This window comes from Acanthopagrus latus, chromosome 22 (assembly GCF_904848185.1).
Source record: "Acanthopagrus latus isolate v.2019 chromosome 22, fAcaLat1.1, whole genome shotgun sequence".
Taxonomy (NCBI): Eukaryota; Metazoa; Chordata; class Actinopteri; order Spariformes; family Sparidae; genus Acanthopagrus; species Acanthopagrus latus.
Genome location: NC_051060.1, coordinates 6379460 through 6401424, shown reverse-complemented (window position 1 = coordinate 6401424; position 21965 = coordinate 6379460). Strand labels below are relative to the sequence as shown.

The window sequence follows — 21965 nt, the reverse complement described above, 5'->3', positions numbered from 1 at the left end:
CTTTGTTGTGTTTTTCTGCCCTCGAGTTATCCATTAATCTGTCAATTATTTTTCAGATTGACACATTAAAAAGTGTCACCTTCCAATTACTTATTTTACCTGTTCAGTAGTACAAACCCCAGAAATACTCACTATACAATTATATAAAACACAAAGAGGTAGTGAATTGTTTATATTGACAGTCAATTAATCATTTCCACTCTACGTCGATGAGTCAGTGCTCTTATTGGTAGAAGAAAAACAAAAGTAATGGAATCATTCACCCATTGACACATGCTGGGTTTTACACCCTCAAAGTGCAACTGAACTCCTTCAGGCATTTCATTATACAGAAATAATACTCAGCTAACATGAGCCCAAAAACCACTGCTGCTACTCAGCTGCAGGGCAGAAAGTGGAACCATGATGGATGGGACCACAAACAAAAAACAATCCGACTGTGAATACACGTGTGTGTTTGTGTGTGTGTGTGTGTTACATTTTATTCTCCTTCAATCTCAAAAAACTGCTGTGACACATGATTGTAGAGAAAACACTTTAAAGCTACAAATGAGCTTTTGTGCGTGTGTGTGTGTTTTAACAGCGATTCGAAGCTATCATTAAGAACTCAGCAGGAGAAGAGAACTGAAGGATGAACACAGATGGCAACTTCCCCCCCGAAAAAGCAAAAGTCAGGAAATGGCTTATATTCCACAGCTGGTCATGTTGGTCATCTGGGTTTGATAGATATATGGCTCTGTGTGTGTGTGTGTGTGTGTGTGTGTGTGTGTGTGTGTGTGTGTGTGTGTGTGTGTGTGTGTGTGTTTCCTACCTCTCACATGGCCTACATTCTTTCTAGTTTTCTGCTTTAATATGACTTGAATCATTTGATTTATTAAACCATGAAATTTCACATCTAGTCCTAGATGCAGTAGTCTAGTGCTGTGAGTTCTCCACAAACACACAATTTGAGTCTATACTTGTGAGATTCTCAGTGACCTACTGTAGTGCATTCCATACCCACATACATAAAAGTAATGTTAACCTTAAACCTCAAAACAGCCCTTTGGAGAAGAGAGGAACAAACAAAAAGATCATAGTGTCGAGGCCTCCAGTCAGCTAGGCCCTTATAAAGATAGAAGCACAGACACACACACACACACACTCTTTAGTCTATAATAAACATTCTCTGCGGTACAGCAGAGATTACACTTAAGTCTCACAAACCACTACACAGCTGACCAGACTGCATGTGTGTGTCTATGTTTTCATGTGATCGTGTGACAGCTGCACACTCACTGACCTACATATCTTGCTGACATGCAGTACAGTCCAGTCCATACATACACTGTACAACCATCCCACATATCAGCATGTCACATGTAGCACACACACACACACACACACACACACACACACACACACACACACACACACACACACACACACTGCCATCATGGAACTGCATGTGCTGCAGGAAAAAGCAACAAAAAAACAACCCCAAGACTTTAGAAAACATTTAACCTCACACAAACCCACTTCTGTGAGTCTTCCTCGAACAGACACACACTCACATTCCTTCCTTTCTCATCATGCCCTTAATCATTCCTGACAGTTCATATTCCATGTTCAGCCCAAAGTAAGCTACATCCATCTCTTGTCTCGCGGAAAACATATAATAAAGGTGTTCCCTTGTTCAGTCTCAAAGGAAAAAGATGTCTCTGTGTTTAGTTTTTTTTCTGATGCCGAGTTCATGATCATCACAACACAAAACAAGCTGCTGTTCAAACCTCAACCCATAGTCTGTCTGGACAAATGCTATGAGTTAGAAATGACTATATCAACATTAAGAACATTGAAGGTGATGTAAAATACATGTGTTGGGTCAATTCATCTTTAAGGAAGCTCTGAGGGGCAAGTAAAGTATCCGTTTCTTCTGGTGATTTTCAACTTCTGAAATAAATTGTTTTTCTCTCCTGTTTTTATGACTTGAGAAAAGTTCTGTTAGGATTATCTTGTTTCTTCAGACATTAAGTTCCTTTTTTTCAATTGTGAAAACAAGACTTTCAAAACACCCTTATCAAGTGCTTATTTTTATAATCCTCATTTTGACCACAAAATTCTAGTGGATGCAAGTGGACCTCTACCCAATTTTCTAAATGGGACATTCATTTGTCCTCAGTTTAACCCATGAAAAGAAAATTCTCCTAAAAAAAACCAAAACAAAAAAACTTGTTTTCACTTGATTTCAAAAGGGATATAATAAATCAATCAAAAACGAAATCCTGAAAAAAACAGCAACTTTTTTTCAGTTTGACTGATAGGAAAAAAAAGATTATCCTGGCAAAATGTTCTATTATCCACCTGTCATTACTTCATGTCATAAACACAGGAGAAAAAAACTATTTAGATCAGACTTTGACAATGGATCACCAGAAAAACAACTTCCTCACTTGCCCCTCAGAGCTTCCATACATCTTGGTTGAGTGAATCAAATAAGATTTGAATCCCAATGAGAAGAAAATTTACTGCAGTGAAAAGTTGTGGACCTGACCAACATGCAGCACATTTAATAAATGTGACCAGTAGTAGTTATTGTTTGTTTCATGTGTACATCATGATTGTGTGGTTCTATTCAAACTGATGTTTTTCAGTTTTTTAAAGGTCATGTTTGGCCCACTTGATCCAGTACTGGGAGACATTTTGGTCTTTTGTATGGAACTATGCAATAACATGTTTATGTTGTAATTTGGCAAGTTACCGCTCCATTAGTGGTACCACTAACAACTGTTTTACTTCAGTCCCACTTATCCCAAACAGTCCATTTTCACCCTACACTGTTCGGTTGTTACCATCCTGGTTGTTTTATTTTGTGGTTTGAGTGCGGTCTTTATTTTCTTCTGTTTCTGGCTGCCTGGTGCCAATTTTCTTCTTCTGCTTCAGGCTGCACATTTACTCTGAGAAATCTAACAAAACTGGTCTGAAGCATGTAAAAACTGTGTAATTTATATTTTTTAAAATGCAAAAATCTGCATCAAAACAAAAACTATTATAAAACCCCTATGGTGTTTGCCTATGTGTGTGTACCTTCATCCTCATGTCGCGGCCATGTTTCTCCAGCTCCTTCCTCATCTCCTGAGCTCCCAGTCGCGCAGCATTCAGCACCAAATGCTTCCACTCGATTGGCTGGAAGACGTGGGGGTCGTGAGGCACATACAGGCCAATCTTCACCTATGAGAAACAGGCAATGAAATCAAACGCACCCTCGGTGATTCATCTCCTTTTTTCCTACCTCCATACCACATGCCCACCCTCCTCTTCCTCCCTTTTCCATCCCTTCTTACCTTCTTCAGGGTGTGCTGGTATCTCTTGTAGGAGCTCTCGAATTCAGCCACCAATTCTCCTAGTGTGCGGTGGGTCAGTGGTTTGTCCATCAGGTCCTGGCGACGGCTCATACCCAGTGATCCGTAGCGGCCGTTGCAGTAGACACCCAGCACAACGTGGTGGAAGCAGTGGCCTGAAAACTGTGTCTTAAAGCTGATGGGGAAACGCTCAAGTGACGTCAGCCCGTTGGTCAGGTAGCTGGTCAACACAGCGGAATTAAGGAAAGATCTGGACCCGATTTTACAATAATTTTGCAGAGTCTGAAATTCCGTCTCCACTTACTGTAGGATGACGATTTGGATTTTTGGTGTTACAGAAACATGTTCCCTAACTGCATTACAAAGTTAGTAATCTGAAGTAAGAATGGCATCGACAGACCTGACATCAGTGGCACTGCCATTTTTAGCAAAGAAAAAGATGAGGGAAAACATGACCACTAAAATATTTAAACTGTAACTAGTTTGAACGTTTGAGGGTTATTAATGGGTTGGTCTGAAGTGTTATACTTAATTAATACTTAATATTTCACACTTGAAAGGATTTATTAGATGAACTAACTTTGACCGAACCACTGGAGCTTCACATTTGCAACCCTGAAGTGCAAAGACCTGGGAGTCAAAATGTATTTGTTTGGATTTGTCACAGCAGAGGCAGCACAGCAGCTCAAGTCATGTGAAATCAGATTCAGTCTGAATCTCAGAAGGCCAGTACTATGAAAATGCCACGGGGTAAACAATGACTGTGACTGCCAAAGTTTGTGTTTGTGCAGCTCCTCCTGTCTGAATCTGTCTGATTCATTGTTGTGGTTCCCTCTTATCTAACAAGAAAAACAGAGACGGAGGGATAGATGAGCTGTCTGGTACCAACAGAAGCCTCAGGAGGTGATGACACACATGTTCAGGATGTGTGTGCCGTTAACCTAGAAAGACTCACTGGGAGATATGGAGTAATTATGTGCTACTTTTGACCTTTGACCTATCGCTTTTCTCCTCTTTCTCTTTTCCATCTACATAATTTCCACATCTTTTTCCAACTTATTTTCCTTTCTCCCTTTTCCTCCTTTCCTTTCTGCTCCACAATGCCCAAAACTCAGACAACCCAGACTGACACCAATTTCTCAATGTGGAGGACTTTTAACAGTGACAAAATCATTGACTACAAAACATAGACTGTGTAAAACTTCATTCAAAGAATGAAAAAGACAGTTGATTGACTAAAAACAGAGTGACAGAAACATAATGCAGACATATGGAAACACTCAGCTCAATGAGATAGTGATACTTCTGTGGCGGGGAAACAAGTTGGAAACAACATTTTCTGTGATTTCACAGTTTGTGCTCGTTTCACAGAAACCGGTCCACTTCATGATGGAAATTTTTAAAACATGCCAGTGAATCCAAATGAAAAAAAAAAAAGGTCTATATTTAGTCAGCTCTCATGCTGTGGACCGCACAGTTCAACACAGACGGGGATCCAACTGTAGCAGGCTGTGTAACCACACATACACACACAAACACACACCCTCACAGATCTGGACAGCGTCTTTGACGGCCAGTAGCCCACCATCTGCTCTGTTCTGTCCCACGGAGGCCTGCCATTGGCCAAAGCGGCTGCCCGTCACCTCAGCACTGCTGTGTTTTCATTAAATATTTACAAAGGAACACCAACACAACTAGACCACTGATCACACACACGTACCAATGACTGTGTGTGTGTGTGTCTTCATACCGTAGAGGAGCCTGCAGTGTTACAGCAGAACACAGACCTGAACTAAAGAAACCAACAAAGCTCAGCCCTTCACGCTGAGCCACTACTGGTTTTTAATTGTGTCTGCAGTGTAAATGACTAAATGTTACTGTAAGAGGTTGGAGATCACATGGGTATATATCCAACTAATGTGTTTTCTTGTTGTTTCATGGTATTTCAGAATAATTGCGTGAGCAGTTTCACTGGTTTAGTCTCATCATAATCCTCTTGCAACAATGAGAAGTGAAGTAATTTTCACTACTGAGAAGAGGTGAATTGGACTGAAAAAGCTAAAAAAAAAAAGACACACACACGCACACACACACACACACACACACACACAGACACACACAGGGTTACTTTCCTTGCTATGGTGATAAGTTTGACTCTGGATGTTAGAAACAGATAATAATAGAAACACCAAGACACTAAAGACACTATGCCTGAAGACACATAGCACACCATGATGTTCCTCTCTAATGATTGGTTCATTAAACAAACACACTTCCTGTGATGGAAGACATGAGCTGCCGCTAACAAGAGCTCTCTCTCGGTTGCCATAGAAACCACTATGATAAAATCGTCGGCCATCGTTAGTCCCTTACACACACTTAATTACTTGGAAACTGTAGTTACAACAATAATCATATCAAAGTATCTGTCAACTGCTGAAACGTGACAGTGGAGTTCTGCTTCCATCCTGACAGCAGACTTTAATCATCGCCTACACTGCATGAAATCCCTCGAATATTATATTCCACTGGTCTATTTTTGCAAGGTTAGTGAGAAACATTATCTGTGGCTACAATAACGACTAATCCAATGGATTTTTAAATTCACTCTTTATTCACTACTTCTCTCCCCTCTTCCATCTCTATTACGCCGTCTCTGAACACTCTCTCCACCCTCCCCCGCCTCTTCGTCGGGCTTCTCTCTACATTCCCTTCCTCGCTCAATTTCAAAGTGGCAAGATTCTAGATAAGAAAACACAGCAAAAGGCATAAAATCATCTTTATGTAAGGTGTATTTTTATGTGCTTTGTTCATCCTCATCATAAGAGAACCCCAGGTTCATAGCTTCCTTAGTAACAGCTTTGGTTTTTCAGCTGACAGTGTCCCCCACACAATGCTAGGTCCACAGACAAATGTTTTTGTCCAACTTGGCATGAAAGAGGTTGACTGCCCTGCACAGAGCCCTGACCTCAACCCCTTCAGACTGGACATAGACTGGCACAATATCAGTCGCTGACTTCACTACAGCACTTCACTAATATAACGTGTGCTGGCTTGGCGTGTCTCGGTTTGACTCAGGCAGTCAGCCCTGTTGTAATCTCCATTACAACAGGGCTACCAGCTACACCATGTGTCTTTACCTGGTGACGCTCTTGTCAAGTTCATTGTGTTCTAAAGCAAGTGGGCTGATCTAGCTTGTTACAAGTGGTCATACCATTTAAGTTCCTATAAACGCTTCACAATGAAAGTTTCCCCCTTTTTTTTCCATAAGACAGACACAGACATACCAAATTAACATTAAAGGACTAGTGGCGACAAAGGCCAGTGGCTGGGTCGCCTCACATTGCTTCTGTTGGACCAAAAGACTGCACCTGAACGAGCCACAAAGACTGGTTTGAGAGACAGCTCCTATTATAATATTATTAAAGAACAGCAGATAACAAAGCCTTGCTAATTGGGTGAAAATTAGGACAAGTTGGGTTTTTACCAGCAGTAACTTAACAAGAATTATACACACGACTTGGCACATTTAAACTGGTAATGGACACGCAAATCAATGGTTTCACCATGAATCTGGATTTGACTCGACACGGCCAAACGTGCCAATGGAAAAGCCATAAAACATTTGTGAGGCTAAACGGGAACAAATTAGGCGGTTTTGGAAAGAGATCTTTAGCAATCACATATGGCCGTAATCCTCAGGGAACCACATATGGTATTTTGTGACTTTATTATGAAAAGTTCTTTAGGAATAAGTTTGTTATTCAACTTGAGGCTGCTTTGTACTCTCGTCTTATTCAGCAAAACTCTAGTCAGTGATGGTAATACAATGAGACACAAACCCACACATGGAGATGGAGTGGCCCAAGATAAACCTGGAATATCCTGGAGAGAATTCAGATCACTGCTAACAGTGAAGGAAAGGATCTAGCGGCAGAGGTCGGACACAAAGACGGGAGGACAGACAGCTCCTACTGCCACAAGCTAACAACGGTCACTATTCATCCCTCTGACTGCGCTGCTTTAATGTCCTAACTTTCAAGATGACTTTAATGTTTGTCTTTGCACATGAACTGACTGGAGATGCCAGATGCCAGTCATTAGGTGACTGACAGAGTCAGTGGGTGGGGTTGGCATTGCCATGTCTTGACAATGGCAGGTATGTAAACAGGGTGTGTACTCCTCTGTTAATGACATTTAAAAGATTGGCTGCTGACCTGTGATAGTAGGTAAGGCCTCATAGCTCAGTGGTTAGAGCACTGGTCTTGTAAACCAGGGGTCGCGAGTTCAATTCTCGCTGGGGCCTACCTCCTTTTTCAGTACAGATTGACCTCAGGGACATGTGAAAAGTGACACTGAACAAACACGCACTGTTCTTGTTGCTATGACAGATTGCCTTGTCTGCTCTTAGATCCACTCCCTCTGGCTCATGTGTCCCTCCTCTCTTAGGCCCTTGCCACTTTTTCTGTTTCTCTCCTCCTTTCATCTCGAGGCTAAAGCCAGTCTCAATTACAGTCACTGTCAGCAGCCACCCTGACAGCCCTGGAGAAAAGCAAGACTGAAACTAGCACATGTGAAAATGGACCACAGAAACACAGAGAATGTGCTTATGTGTTGACACGTTTGCACCTCGCACCACACCTCGGCTCCTTTATAACCTGTGGTGTGGGTGATTAAATGTGGACAGAGCTTAGTATCCTGTTGGAAATGCCTTGATAATGCACCAAGGAGCTCACCTTCAGACTACAAAGCTGATAAGAAAGGTATTTGGTTGCTTTGACTGATAAACTGTGATTTTCATTGGTGTACAAATCCAATGAGAACACTACAATGAGTCTTAAACTGTTAGACATCTCAGTGAATTTATATTTTGAGTAAGTTCTGATCTTGGGTTATTTAGTCAGCAAATGAAAACTTGCATCAGTCAGTTAATACTTTCTTTTTGTCTTTACTTTAGTTTCATTTGAAGGATCAGTGTGCAGAATTTGGGGGCTCTAGTGGCAGAAATGGAATCATAATTATATTGTCATTAGTGTATAATCACCTGAAACTAACACTAGTTGTGTTGAGCCTTTTAAATCTATTCCAGAGTCCGCCACTCTTCCACAGTTCAGTGAATCAACCTGTTCATTATTCATCCGCTAACAGATTTTTATATCCTTCATTCCAACACTTTCCTGATTCGGAAAGATTCACAATGACATCAGCAGTTAAATGACCTCATCACCTGTAAATCATTTTAGTTACTAGAAACAAACATGTTGTGATGCAACACACTTACATGTCGTAACATACAGTCACGGTGTGCACTTCAGGGAGGAAGCAGCTCCATCATTAAAACTAGGGAAAACGTTTTCAGTGAGAAAAGTGTAATGTTTGTATCCCACTTCAACATGTAAGAGATAATTATCAAATGCAACCACTGATTTAGAAAATGGGTCTTTGTAGTCCAACCAGAGCTACAGTATTTTCCATCAAATGACTAATCACTCACAGCTTCTAATATTAAACAGCAAAATGAGTGTGATTTGTAAACCCAACATTCAAAGTTGTCCCCTCCTGTCAAGCCAAAGGCTGTCACCCAGAAGCATTACTAGAAAACCCACAGGCAGAGGGTAGGGCCTTTGCAGATAGTGATGCCAAAAGGGATAATTTTTTGATGGATTGGATTATTTTGTCTATGTATTGTTTTTTTTGTTAGTAAATACATTCTCTGCACAATGCACCTGACCAGATCTGTGTAGACTAAACAAAACTGGAAATTCAGCTGTTGCAAAACTACAGACTGCTGCTTTAAAATTTAAGCTCTGTGAGATGATACTAAGCTTGTGTGTGTGTGTGTGCGCGTGTGTGTGTTTAGTGTGTTTATGTGTGTGAGAGAGATTGGGGGTTAAACTCGGAAGAGGGCTTGTTGCCAGGCAACATGGTTCAGTAAGAGCTGGAAAGGGTGCTGGTGGTGGGGAGGGGTGTTAGAACATTAGAGCAACATGTCTCATTGATTTCACCCACAGATAACAAAATAACCTCTTGGCCCACTGCTGTGTGTGTGTGTGTGTGTGTGTGTGTGTGGAAAGGATACATTCCCAAGATGACGGCTTCGAGACATTTGATTGGCAAAGACTCCCTGATCATCTCTCTTGCTGTCTCCATTAACCTGGAGGGGGAGGAAGATGAGGAGGAGATGAAAAGAAGGAAGGATGGAAGGATGAGCGAGTTTGAAGGCAGGAAGAGGAAAGAGGAGGTGAAGAAGTAGGAGGAGAGGACAGGCGAAGGGAAAGAAGAGCAGTAGGAGGGAGGAGAGGCAAGAGAATGTTGAGAAGACGAACAGGAAGAGAAGAGCGGTGGACAAATGAAGATATGAAGGGATAACAGTGAGAGAAGGATGAGGGTAAACGAGGAGAAAAAAAAAGAAGGGGGGCAGAGATAAAATATTCATTTAAAAAGATTCATGGGATTCATTCACAAGGATTTCAAAGAAGGTCACACTACCTCAAAGCATTAGGTTGTTACATTTTTTTTTGTTGAAAGTATATCTCAGATTTCTTTCTGTTTTACAGTGGTGCATGTCTTTTATTGTCTTGTCTTTTTATTCCCCAACATTCATCTTCACTCATATCCATATTCACCTGTGAGATAGAAGTGATCAAATTAAAAGAATATTTGACGCAGCACACACGTGAAGACACACTGATGTACCATGCTGGTTCCAGCCTTCAAAAGCAAACAACTATCACTATGACTATAGCTGAGGTCACAGCTATTTTTCCACTATCTGCAGGGAGGTCGGTGGTCAGGCTTGGTGGTCAACACCATACCATTTTGCCGTCTCCACAGAGCTGCGTCTGTGCTGCACCAATCATCATCCTGATACAGCACAAAAACACTCTGGTTTGTATTTTCAAACCAATCACAGTAGTCTTTGGCAGCGCTAAAAACCGGATGTAATGCTGACCCTGCAAATAAAAGGTCAGGGGGAACTTGTTCGGCAGCGACACAACAGCTGCGAGCCTGTTTAGTTTCGCGATCAGATCAGGGTTAGGGCAATTTTCAACTTTCAGCGTATGAATTGCTAGCTTAGAGGTTGTTATAGTTGTTTGTCATGGAGACGGGGATTTTGAAAATGGTAAAACAGAGAGCGGAAGGGGAAGAGAATGCCGGCTGAAACAGATGGACAATTGTAGGCTTTACACCAACAGCCTACGTCCTGTGAGTCAGACTACTACTCAATCAAACAAGCTTATTAGCTGCCATTACTGACAACAAATACAACAGTACAAATATGACTGTTTATCTAATCAAGATGAAAAGCAGAAGAGGTTGTACCTTTGTTTTGATTAAGTTTTCGTCAGATGATTAGAATCTTTCTTTAATCAGTATATCCACTTAACACCAGATTACTATATTTAGGCGACAGATTTGATTAAAGCTTTCACATGGTTTACTGTAACCTCCCCTCTGCAATGGCCCAATGATTTGTTGCCATTGTTAGTAAATGAATGTATTTATAGAGCCCTTAAATGCAGTAAGAGAATATGGCTTTTACTCACTACTGACAGACACTGCTTTCTTTTTGGTTCATTAAACAAAGTCCAACTAGGAAAACATTTCTGGATGTGTAAAACATGTTTATGCTAATTAATGAAAGTAATCAAAAAGAGGTTTACGATCCGATTCTGATAGGTGGACTGTTTTGTTGATCTTATTACACTGCATGTGCGATTTTCAAAGCTGAATCCACTTACCCGCACAGTGGACGGCTCTTCTTGATTTCAAAGAATTGAGTTCCTGTGTGGTTGTATCTGAGCGGAACGTCAGGGACAACAGCATCATAACAGTGGCGTTTTCATTGTTGTTCAGCGCTCCTGAAGTAAGTGTTAGTGCCAGGTGTAGCACTCATAATGACAGCTGTTCTCATGTTGCTGCGTGTTTGTGTTAAAGGATACTGCAGAGCCTTCATGTAGTTCTGGACGGCCACCAACCAGTCTGGGACTGACATGGACGGTTTGAAGTTTGGGACCGAGGGAACAGCATGCTGAAGAGAGAGAGAGAAAGAGAGAGAGAGAGATTTGTACACATTATTTCTAGCAAGTCGACATGTGGTAATGTTCAGAGCTCCCATCATCTTGAAAAATCTGCCTTCCAAATGTCCTGTGACTCTTTACAGCTCGTACTGACTGCATCTCACTGATGTTCCACGACTGCTGGAATAAAAGAACACCGGATACACAAATCAACCACAACAGTGGAGTTGGAAATGCTGTGTACAACATACATGAAACAAAGCGTGATTAATTCAGTGTTTACAGGGTTTGCGAATATATGCTCATTCTGAATTTGATGGCAGCGACATGTTTCCAAAGAGCTGGGACAGGGGCAACAAAAGACTAGAAAAGTTGTGGAACGCTCCAAAAACAGCTTCATTTTCACTACTACTAGAGTGAAATGGAAACAGAATGAAAACCTCAGTCTTGGTTGTGACACAGAAAAATACACTCTCTTTAATTACACGAGAGCGAGACAGGAGACCAGTTTCTTGCAGTATTCAATGTGTATATCCACAGAAATGTAGAAAAGCCTGTTGACCCTCCTGCCACACTTGCAACTGCTCAATACTCGCTCATCTTGACAGGGACTGATGTGTCTCTTCCTTTCCAAATTCCACTCATAACTGCAATAATATCATAGTAAATAACTAAATAATGACCACAGGTTTGAGGATGATAGCAGCGCTGTCCTGCCCCTACTTCCTGTTAAAGCTCTGAATGTTCATGGTTAATTCTCACTGAAGCTTCAAAGCCCCCTGGAAGAGTATTTGGGACAGCACTAGTTTTTTTTCTTTTTTTTTTCTTATAGCATTATTTGCGAAAAAAGACAAACAAACACTGTGTGTTTAATCTGCATTAGGCGGCGGACAGTGTGTAGCCACAGGAAATAATATAAGAGAGATGAATGACACATAACAAAAGCCACTCTTTAACCCAGAATGTGGAAGTTATGTGTGGTTCACTGTGCTAACAGGCACCCACACTGTGAGTAGTGAAAACCGCCATGGTGCTTCACCTCAACAAGACCCATTTCAGAGAGGAAACCTAGGTCACAGATGTGGCTTCATGAAAAGGACGTGACCACACCGGCAAAGAGTGAGTCAGATCGAAACACAAACCGACACTTCCTCTGACACACAGGCAGCCTGTGTGTGTGTGTGTATGTGTGTGTGTATGAAGGAAGGGTGAACTATAACAGCAGCCCCCATCATTTCCTGTGGGTTTCAGCTACACTGTTTATTTACAGCAGAAAGAGAGAGCAGAGGTGGAAGACAACAGGGCAAAATGGAGGCTCTGATACAATGTTTATTTTGGTTGAGGATGTAATATTGATATATTGCCTCAGACACATGCAAACATGCACAATATGAGCTTGTAATGGCTACCAAGGACATTAACATCTCATGGGTTTTAAGAGAATATTACACAGTCAGACTCGGACAATACAAGAATCATTTAACTGGTCACTCTTCTAGTAATCAGGCCCGTCAACTGTCGTTCAGTCCATAAACCAGTCTGCCAGCCAGCCAAAATCAGTAAATAGCAGGTTTTACTGGCACATAATCGCCCATGTAGTGAAATCCTCTCTAAGGCGTAATACAGCATCAGCTGACACACACACACACACACACACACACACACACACACACACACACACACACACACACACACACACACACACACACACACACACACACACACACACACACTCCCTCTCTAAAGCTGCTTTCTGCTGGGTCAGGAGTGAGATGACTGGTGATCCCTCGCTTTTATCATCGTCTCCTCTCGTCTCTCCACTACTGAGGATTGCTAGTCTGAGCTGCCATCTCTCTGCTGCATTCAGCGCAGAACTTCCATAGGAAAAAGCTTGATTTTTCAATGCAGAAAGATTAAGTTATACATACAGTCATCACAGACTATTAGTGTGTCCTTGCGCTAGTCAGGGACCTTTATGCATGCTGTATCAGCTGTGGCTCAGATTCACATTTTGCAAAATATTTACAACCAGGGCAACTTCTAAAAGGAGACACAGCATGACAAATGTGTTACTGTTTATGACACGTTTAATGTAAACTGCGTTTTCACTGTCCACCTACCCACAAACTGTTGACAGCAGCTCTGGTGGAAAGTCAGCCCATCGCCTCATGAAATTTGATGTAGCCTGAAATGCTATGGAAGCTAGGTCAGTTACAGCTGTCACAGTCTTTTCTATTAAAACTGTGTGAACTTAGAGAGGAAACGGAAGCTAAAACACAATATGTAAATTAGGTAATTGGCCCATCAGCAAACAGTGAAGAGTGTGTTATACTGACAACACAAAGTATGGCTGATGAGCCACTCCTCCTCTCCTAACTTCACGCTCCCAGTTTAAACTGGTATTTAATCTGTCTCTGCCTCTCTTCCTGTTTTCTCCCTCCCTCTTCTGTTTTCTTCTACTATCCTTTCTGTCTTCCTCCTCTACCCTGTCTCTTTCCCTCTCCTAGTCATCTCAAGTCCCTGTCATACCACTTCCTTCTCTATCTTCCTTTCAGTCCTCCCTCCTCATCACTTTTTTTCCCCCAGCTGTGTGTTTTCACTCCCACTGGCCCTCTACTCCACAGCCAGACTGGCAACCTGAGCCAGCCATCAGCAGAGACAAAAACCAGAGGGACTGTAACCAGAGACAGAGACACAAAAAGACAGAGCAGAGAGAGACCTTGTAATATCGGCTATGACCTTCATGGCGTTTGAATTTTGAAGCGTTGGGAGGAAATGGGGGAAGGGGAGCAGAAGGAAGTTGGAGAAAGAGAGAAAAAAAACAAAAAAAACAACAAGTCAGAAATCTCCACTTCAGCAGCACCAAATTTTACAATTTCCTTCCTATCTATATGCTACAGAAGTCTTTAACATTTGACTCTAATATGTCATCAAAACGGGGCGGCTGTGGCTCAGGGGTAGGGCCAGTGTCTTGTTATTGGACGGTTGCCGGTTCAATTCCCTTGGTGTGCATGTCAAAGTGTCCCTGGGCAACATACTGAACCCCAAACTGCTCTTGATGTGCTGGTCAGCACCTTACATGGCAGCCACCGCCATCAGTATATGAATGTATGTATGAACTAGTGTAAGTCGCTTTGGACACAAGAGTCTGCTGTGTCCTAAAATGAAGCAAGGTCTTTGAACCCGCCTTTATCCAATGGTTGTATTTGTCCTCTGGATATGTACGCAAATTACATTTTGATAAGTAAATGTGTATTTTGCATATTTAAACATGCTTTTGAGGAAACTCGTAATACAAAAAATAATTGTCAACATGCAGGTTATCAACTGGGGAAGGTTAATGGTGATATCTATTAGCTATCCTCCTGTAGTATTTGTTCCATGTGTGTGAGCAAACAACTGAGCTGAGCTGAAGATGGAGAGAGAGAGAGAGAGAGAGAGAGAGAGAGAAAGATCGTATTTCACGCTGTCAGGGTGGTTTTAGAGTGGGACATCCCGAGGAGTGCCTTACTGTGTGTGAGCGTGGGCGTGTCTGTGTTTTGTGTTTGGCAGGACAGACAGCTGAGACACAAATTATTAAGCAAAGTTTCGACACGAGGCATCCCGTTTCTTGCCAGCGTTCTTTTAATGTGGTTGTATAGAAAGTGATGACAGCCCTTTCCCAAGAACTTATACTGCTTCAGTGCTGACAGCTGTGGCTTGTGCTGCAGCGCTACAGTAATCACACTACACGACACCTTGAAGATTACTGCTGTAGGCTGTAATTCTTTGCCTCAGAGCACATCTGTCTTAACTAATCCATGCTGGCAGGGATCCATACATATCCACGTCCAGTCCAAAACATGCCATTAGTGTCCTGTATTGGGCGAATTCACACAAGCCTCTGCAGACAGAAGATTAATAGTTTTCTTTGCTCTATGTTGTTGAGTCAGCTCTCCTGCTGCAAATGCTAAAAATGTCCAGTTCACATGTAATCTGTTAATGCCCTCCAAAATAAAATCCTATTGTCACAGCATGAACAAAAACATTTGACTTCAGAAAAATGGAACTATGACGGATTATAGAAGTGGAAAACAACTGTTGTCCTACTTCTTTGGTGACAACATCTACTGTACAGATAGTTGTAGTTCCTGCTCTTGTCCAGTGACCATGCACCCGCTTCATGTTTTATTTCAAATTAAAACAGTCAACAATTGAAAAGAGAAAGCCTCGGAAAGAATGGAAAAGTGAATAATGATGTCAAAAGGGACTCTAGTGTTGGTTTGTGACTCATTTCTACTAAATATGTATTTTAGATATTAATACATACTTTGAATTGAGTGATTTGTTTTTCTAGCTCTGCTTTGAAAGAGTTCTTTGCTCAGATGACTTTGGTTACTGTTTTGTTTCCTTTGCTGGTCCAGTTGGTATCCAGATTATCCACAACCCAGATTGTATTAGAGGGATTTGGTTGTTGTGCCAAGACTTCAATTCTGTTAATGAGGGCATGGAGACTGGCAGCATGGACTCTGGTCACTGACAATAACAAAGACACATGCTGTGTTCAGTCTACCTGAAGTTAAGAGACCAACAGGATACTACAGTGTTTACCTTCTGCGTATCCCTCAGCAAACCATCTCTTTCCCTACCCAAACCCGACACAGCTAACAATGTAAAATAGTAGTAAAATACTAGTTTAGTCTCTTTAGTTTGGGGAAACTTTATAAATTGCTCATATATTTCAATATTTATCAAATATTACACATGGCAGCTGGAATAAATGTCTCAATCTCAGTGTCTCAATAATAAATAAAGGTTAATTGAACATTCTGGCATTCTTTCTTAGATCAGACCATTTGTCCCACTAGCAAAGTTATTGCTTTTCTGAGTCAATGTATCAGCAACTGTATCGTTAGTAACCATCTGCTTTCACACCTTACACACTCATACACACACACACACTCCAGAGTCATGTTACATATCAACAATACACAATACTGAACGTTAACAAACTGATGCTTCAGGTATTGGACTGTTGGCTGGAAAAAGGACCATATTTGGAATCACTTTGTGCTCTGTTGATGAGCATTTTTCACACTTTTTTGTAAACCGAACCATTACAAATGAAAACTACTGGCAGATTAACAAAGAATTAGCAAATTAACAAATACTGTAAATAATTGTTAGTTGCAGCCTGAGTTAATAATTATTAGTGGTATTTTGCCTTCTGATTATTCCTAAGTAGAGGCTGCATTTTATCAAGTGGTTGGCACTATTTTCACACTCCTACAGTAACATATTGTATTTTTTTCCCGAGAAGCTTCACAGTTACAGTTGGCTGAAACTGTATAATGATATTCATAAGCAACTGATACTTTCAATCTGAAAAAGTTATATTGTATGACCAAAACAAAACAGACGAGTGTCTGTGATCGCGTGTGTGCGTGTCCTCCTGCCGTCCTTCTGTCCAGAGCAACAGTAAGGGATTTGGCACTGTCAGCCAGCCAGGTCATTAATGACCACATGGCCAATTAGTTGAGATATACAACAAGCAGCTTCCCTCCACAGCCTGAAACACAACAAGCATTCATCCAAATTACTGACGGGAAAACTATGAGAAAAATCTGGGCTGAGAGGCCTCAGCGGCTGCACACAAAGATGTGTATCATGTGAGTGGGGACGCCATTTCTGCCACCCAGAAGAACCAGTCGCTCAACACAAACAATGCTTACTCAGTCGATAAGGAATACAATTGCTTTGGGTGCTGTTGTTGGTATTACTACTGTTGTTATTACTTTTTACAGATATGTGTAAGTTATAGATAATTATATATGCTGAATTTATGCTGTTTGCTTGATTTGACCCTTTGAGGTTATCCATTTACAACAATATGACAGAGAGAAAAGCTGCAGCTACTCACGTTCAAGAAGCTGGAAAAGGCAAATGTTTAGTGTTTTATCACTTAATTCACTTCAACAATTCTGTGATTATCAATCGGGATAATGTGGTGATTATGTTGTTGTGAATGTTTACTGTGGTGACGTAATAAGCCTCAGATATTAGTTTGTTAAAGTTCTTTCGTTTGTTATGTAAAACTAAAGACGTTGTAAATGATATGCAGAAGATTCTTATTCAAAACAGATCATTCTTTGTTTGTTGCATTGAAATTTCCAACAAGGCAGCCAGACTTCAGGATCAGCTGAACAACTGCAGCACAGCCCTGGAGCTGTTTGGGTTTTGATGCCTTACTCAAGGACACGTCACAGGATGGGGATTTAATGCAATTGGGGTTTTGTTTTTGATGTGAAACATGAATTTTCAGTCCCTCTCTGACCTGTTCGTGTCGTTTCAGTTCCTGAATGTTTCTCAGGAAGCACACATTCAGTATTTTTTTTTTTTTTTTTTTTTTTTTTGCAGCCGAATTGTTATGATGTAATGTGTAGAATGTGATGTGCATTTGGCATGCGTGTGAGTCAGGAGTCACAGTGACACGCACACTGGGAAAATCCAAAAAGCAGTTGACAGGCGCGGCTCTTCAATTTAGCACACTTGTTGTCATGGTAATGTGATGCATCTGTGTGTGTGAGTATGAGTGTGCACCTGAGTGTGAGAGTGTATTCGTGAAACAGAGTGTAAAGACAGGTTGACATTAACACCTAGGCCATGAAACTGTGAACACACACACCCACACACTTCTCCGCAGACAGCTATTATCCCTGACACAGACTAGGAGACATTTTAAAGCCGTACACTGATGCTGGAACAGTACGCGCACCAGGAAACAAAGAGAACATTTTGACGTTGTAGCAGTATTGTCAGATTTGGTTTGTTTGCAGGTACACATGCTTATTAAGAATATAATAATTATAGAATATTTCTATTTCTGAAAAAAATCAGTCTAGAAGTGCAATGATTAGTAATTTGATTAACTCATTGTTGGACCCGTTTTTTGCAGTGATTTTGCTGCTTTCCTCTATTTTTTTCTCTTTTCAAAATTAATATGTGGGGTAAAGATAAACTAAAAAACTATTATCTGCCATTTTATAGACTAAAGATAATCCACAGACAGTTACTTTTAATGTTGATCATCCATGATTATTATTCTCCATAAATGGATTTGTTGTTTAATATATGAAATGTAACAGTTTATTCTCAAAGAATTACTTAGACCGACTGATCGATTGTCAAAACGGCTGACAACGGTGAATACTTTTCTATTACCGTAACTGGAATATCAAAGGATTACACCACCCCTCTGCATTTGATTGAAAATTCATTCAGATCAGGCCAGATCAGACCAGTCTGAGGTGTTTAAATGAGGCATATTTATTCTGATTGGGTGTCTATTCTGACTACTGGTGGGATATTAGATTCCATGTACACACAGCTGCAAGTGTATACTGATCACCCATCTCACACACACTAAAAGCTGGTCCCATCATATAGCCAGTACCTACTCTTCAGTCAGCATACAGCTGTCAAACTCATCCATTCTGTCTTGTCACATCAGAGTATAACAGGGTTACTACAACGCTAAAGAATGCAGAGAACTTCACATTCCCTCATAATGCAGCAGCCATAGAGTAGCCTCAGAGGGAAATCCTTCAGAAAGGGTCCGGCAAGATAAATGTGTTTCCATCAACGTCAATCATACTGCTGCGGTCAACACCTCCCACGTCCAGTTTTGTTGACTTTTCCTGACTTAAATTCAACCAGTACTGAAGACATTTTAGCATTATTACTGGTAGGGATTTGGTTGATTCAATTAATTCAAAGCTCAAATTCAGTTCAAATCATTTTTCATTAAGTGCTTTTTTTGAAAACTTCAAACACCCAGAGTTAATGAATCAATCATAGATGCCTTACCTTGGGCAGATACGCAGCATTTCGTATCCTGTCCACCATCTCCTGGCCCTCTGGGTGCACAGCAGCCACGTGGGACCACATCCTCTCCCAGGTAGCACTCTCGATGGGAAAACCAGTCCTGTTAACGTAGAAAAGAACCCCTCCATCCTTCTCCTCTTCATCCCCGGGGGACCTGGAGCTGTTGTTTGGGGGAGAGGCGGAGGAATCCTCCTGGGTGCTGCAGCGGAGGAGGCAGTGTGAGCTGGTGCTTTTGGACCGGCCATGCCTGCTCAGCTTGGCTGGGGAGGTGCCGGCCCGGCTTGGGGAGTTGGGTCCCGTCATTGATCCCAGGAGGAGGAAAAGTTAGGGCAGGCAATCCTCCTCCGGCTACAAGAGCTTCTCCTTGTTTGTCAGTGTCGGACAGTACATGTTGATCTTAAAGGGCAAACCTGGCAGGGAAAAAAACAAAACAAAATCTTCATCCATACCAGAACACATTCTGACTTCTCAAATCAGGCTTGATGCAGTAAAGTATGTTTTTAAAAAAAAAAAAAAAAAAAAAAGACAAAAAAGTGCTTTAATATGTTTCCATAAAGGTACAATTCGTTTTAAACATAAGGTGCTTCCAGCCGAGGAGGTGCACCCAAAAAGGATCTGCGGCTTTCCTATTTTAGAAGAGGAACGATGGTGCTACAGCAGAGTATGAAGCCTTGACAACACAACAACAAATCCCTATAGGGAAGAGGAAGCCCTCTAAGTGTGGCATCACACAACCACGATTGATTTCTTTCATAGAAATTCAATAAATGCAAACAGCATGTACTTGTCAGCAAAATCTAAATGTTGCGTGGAGAAATCATTTTTTTTCCAAGATGACCCCCCAAAACAAACCGAAGATTAAGTGTTAGGCAAAATCCTATTAAATACATGATTTAATCAACAATGAGTATCACACAAGAAGCCAAATAACCAGCTTACCGGATAAGGTTTAAAGAGATTATGACAAAATAAACGATTTCAGGACTTTCAGTGATGCCAAAAGACTTACAGGTACATTACGTAGTTTTGTGTGAAGGAATTTTAATCAGAAGAGAAAGTGATTTCTGAATACACAAACTAAAGGACAACACAATTTCATACTGTTTTACTTTGTTTATATGTGGCAGACACTACCAGCAGTGTTCTAGGGACCTTATTTTTCTCTGAGAACAGCTTGTTTATTCAGTAAAGGAACAGGTGAGTCAAAAACTACATAATGCCACTTTAAAAATGTAGCTACCCCATATGTAGAAAGCACATGCTGTTTTATTTGAAAAACTATGCAGCACTGACAGCATAAACGAAATTAAAAACACAACTTTAAAAAGGTCTCCAAAACTCAGTGGTCAGTACCAGACAGACACAAGTTTCTATCGATGTTAAAGATTTTTGTGAGAGCAACCACTGAAATATCCCAACAGTTACTATCACAACCGTACCGTATTTTCCACCGGGGCTCCGATTTCAGATGAACAACGGGTGCTACGGTTAAAAAGGCATCTGACTCGAAAACCACACGCCGAGACGAGGTAGGTCCCATTCATAACAAGGCGTCGTTGTCCACCACAGGCTGCAGAGTCTTGTTTTGGTTCGAGGCTTTGTAACTTCACCCCGGTTCGTATGTGTCAAGGTGGCAAGTGGGCTAACGACCGCTGGGCTGGGGATGCGGAAGATCCCACTAAAATAAAAGCAGTACTTTTGTCGATCTTGCGTTTATGACGAATAAGGCGCTGCGAATCATTGGAGCGTACTCATAAATCCATTACTTCGTCGTCTGTGGGAGTCTCAACTGTGTCAGTAAATGCAATGTATCAGAAATTTCGACGGAACGCATCCTGCTCTCGCCGCGGCTTTTTTTTTATTTTGAAAAGGCCATCCGGAAGTCCCTCTGTTATGCTAGCTAGCTGACACTAGCACTCTCACTACACTGCGGGGGCCGTTGCCTCCCACCAGCCCAGTCCGATAAAATGACCTATTCTGCGCATTCCTCCCCGTTAGCAGCCTGCAAGGCGCCTCGGTATCGACTATCTTCCCAGAAAATCCGGCTTCATGTTGATAAAGAACGCTCCTTCAATCCCTTACATGATGAAATCATTAGGGATAAACGGTCCTACTAGCTACCTTCTGTCCTCCTGTATCACTCAGTTGCACGTATCCCCGGTAGCCACCAACCATCGCCGGCTTCTGATTGGTCGAGTCAACAAAGAGAGGCGGGCTAGAGAGTACGCGCTACCATATTTGGAAATGATGACCCTCTCTGATTGGTGAGTTCTGACAGAAGAAGGCGTCAACAAGTGATATATCTGCAACAAATGGGATTTTCTGCCCCTTGTTGCAACTGTTGATTTTGCACATTTTGTACATTTTCAGGTGCTTGAAAGGATCTTACTCAGAACATAATAGAAAACAATAAAAAAGAATTCAATTTTATTTAAGTCAGTTGAACATGGTAGACTATAATACATTCATTGTTACAACAAAATCTATCAGACAGAATCAGTTTTAATAAAAGTTCCAAATGTGGTTGTCAGTAATGATGTCAGTAATGATGATATCACAGAGAAGGTCATATTCATCTCATTAAATATAAGCTACAAACTATAAACTACAGGTAAAAAAAAAAAAAAAAAAAGTTACAAATGTCGTCAGTCATCATCCCTAAAATACCATCCATCAATACAGACATCACACGTAAAAATGACCAATTTAACAGAACAAAACGGAACAAAACGTAATATAT

The 21965-nt window shown here is 41.2% G+C and overlaps 2 protein-coding genes and 1 non-coding gene across 5 annotated transcripts in view; 2 read left to right on the top strand and 1 right to left on the bottom strand.

Annotated features, from left to right (window-relative positions):
* The window catches only part of angel2 (angel homolog 2 (Drosophila)), a 28544-nt gene extending 26763 nt beyond the window's left edge, over nt 1-1781 (top strand). The window contains exon 9 of the mRNA XM_037087295.1: nt 584-1781. Coding sequence (XP_036943190.1) covers nt 584-603 — 20 coding nt within the window. The 3' untranslated portion in view covers nt 604-1781. The remainder of the gene's footprint in view (nt 1-583) is intronic.
* vash2 (vasohibin 2) overlaps nt 1-21444 on the bottom strand; it is a 34450-nt gene extending 13006 nt beyond the window's left edge. For 2 of the 3 annotated variants that reach the window (XR_005072658.1, XM_037087303.1), the window contains exons 1-7: nt 20665-21357; nt 19208-19635; nt 11285-11373; nt 11084-11140; nt 9421-9495; nt 3324-3561; nt 3067-3210 (exon numbers count right to left, since the gene is read on the bottom strand). Coding sequence is in view for 2 of the 3 variants with exons in the window: in XM_037087303.1 (XP_036943198.1) it covers nt 3067-3210; nt 3324-3561; nt 9421-9495; nt 11084-11140; nt 11285-11373; nt 19208-19528 (924 nt within the window). In the remaining variant the exon portion in view is untranslated. Of the gene's footprint in view, nt 1-3066; nt 3211-3323; nt 3562-9420; nt 9496-11083; nt 11141-11284; nt 11374-19207; nt 19636-20664 lie in introns of all 3 variants that reach the window. The other variant, XM_037087304.1, reaches the window with a different exon arrangement.
* On the top strand, nt 7575-7647 carry trnat-ugu. The gene has a single exon. It is a non-coding gene; the product is annotated as a tRNA-Thr (tRNA).
* Nucleotides 21445-21965: the final 521 nt, after the last annotated feature.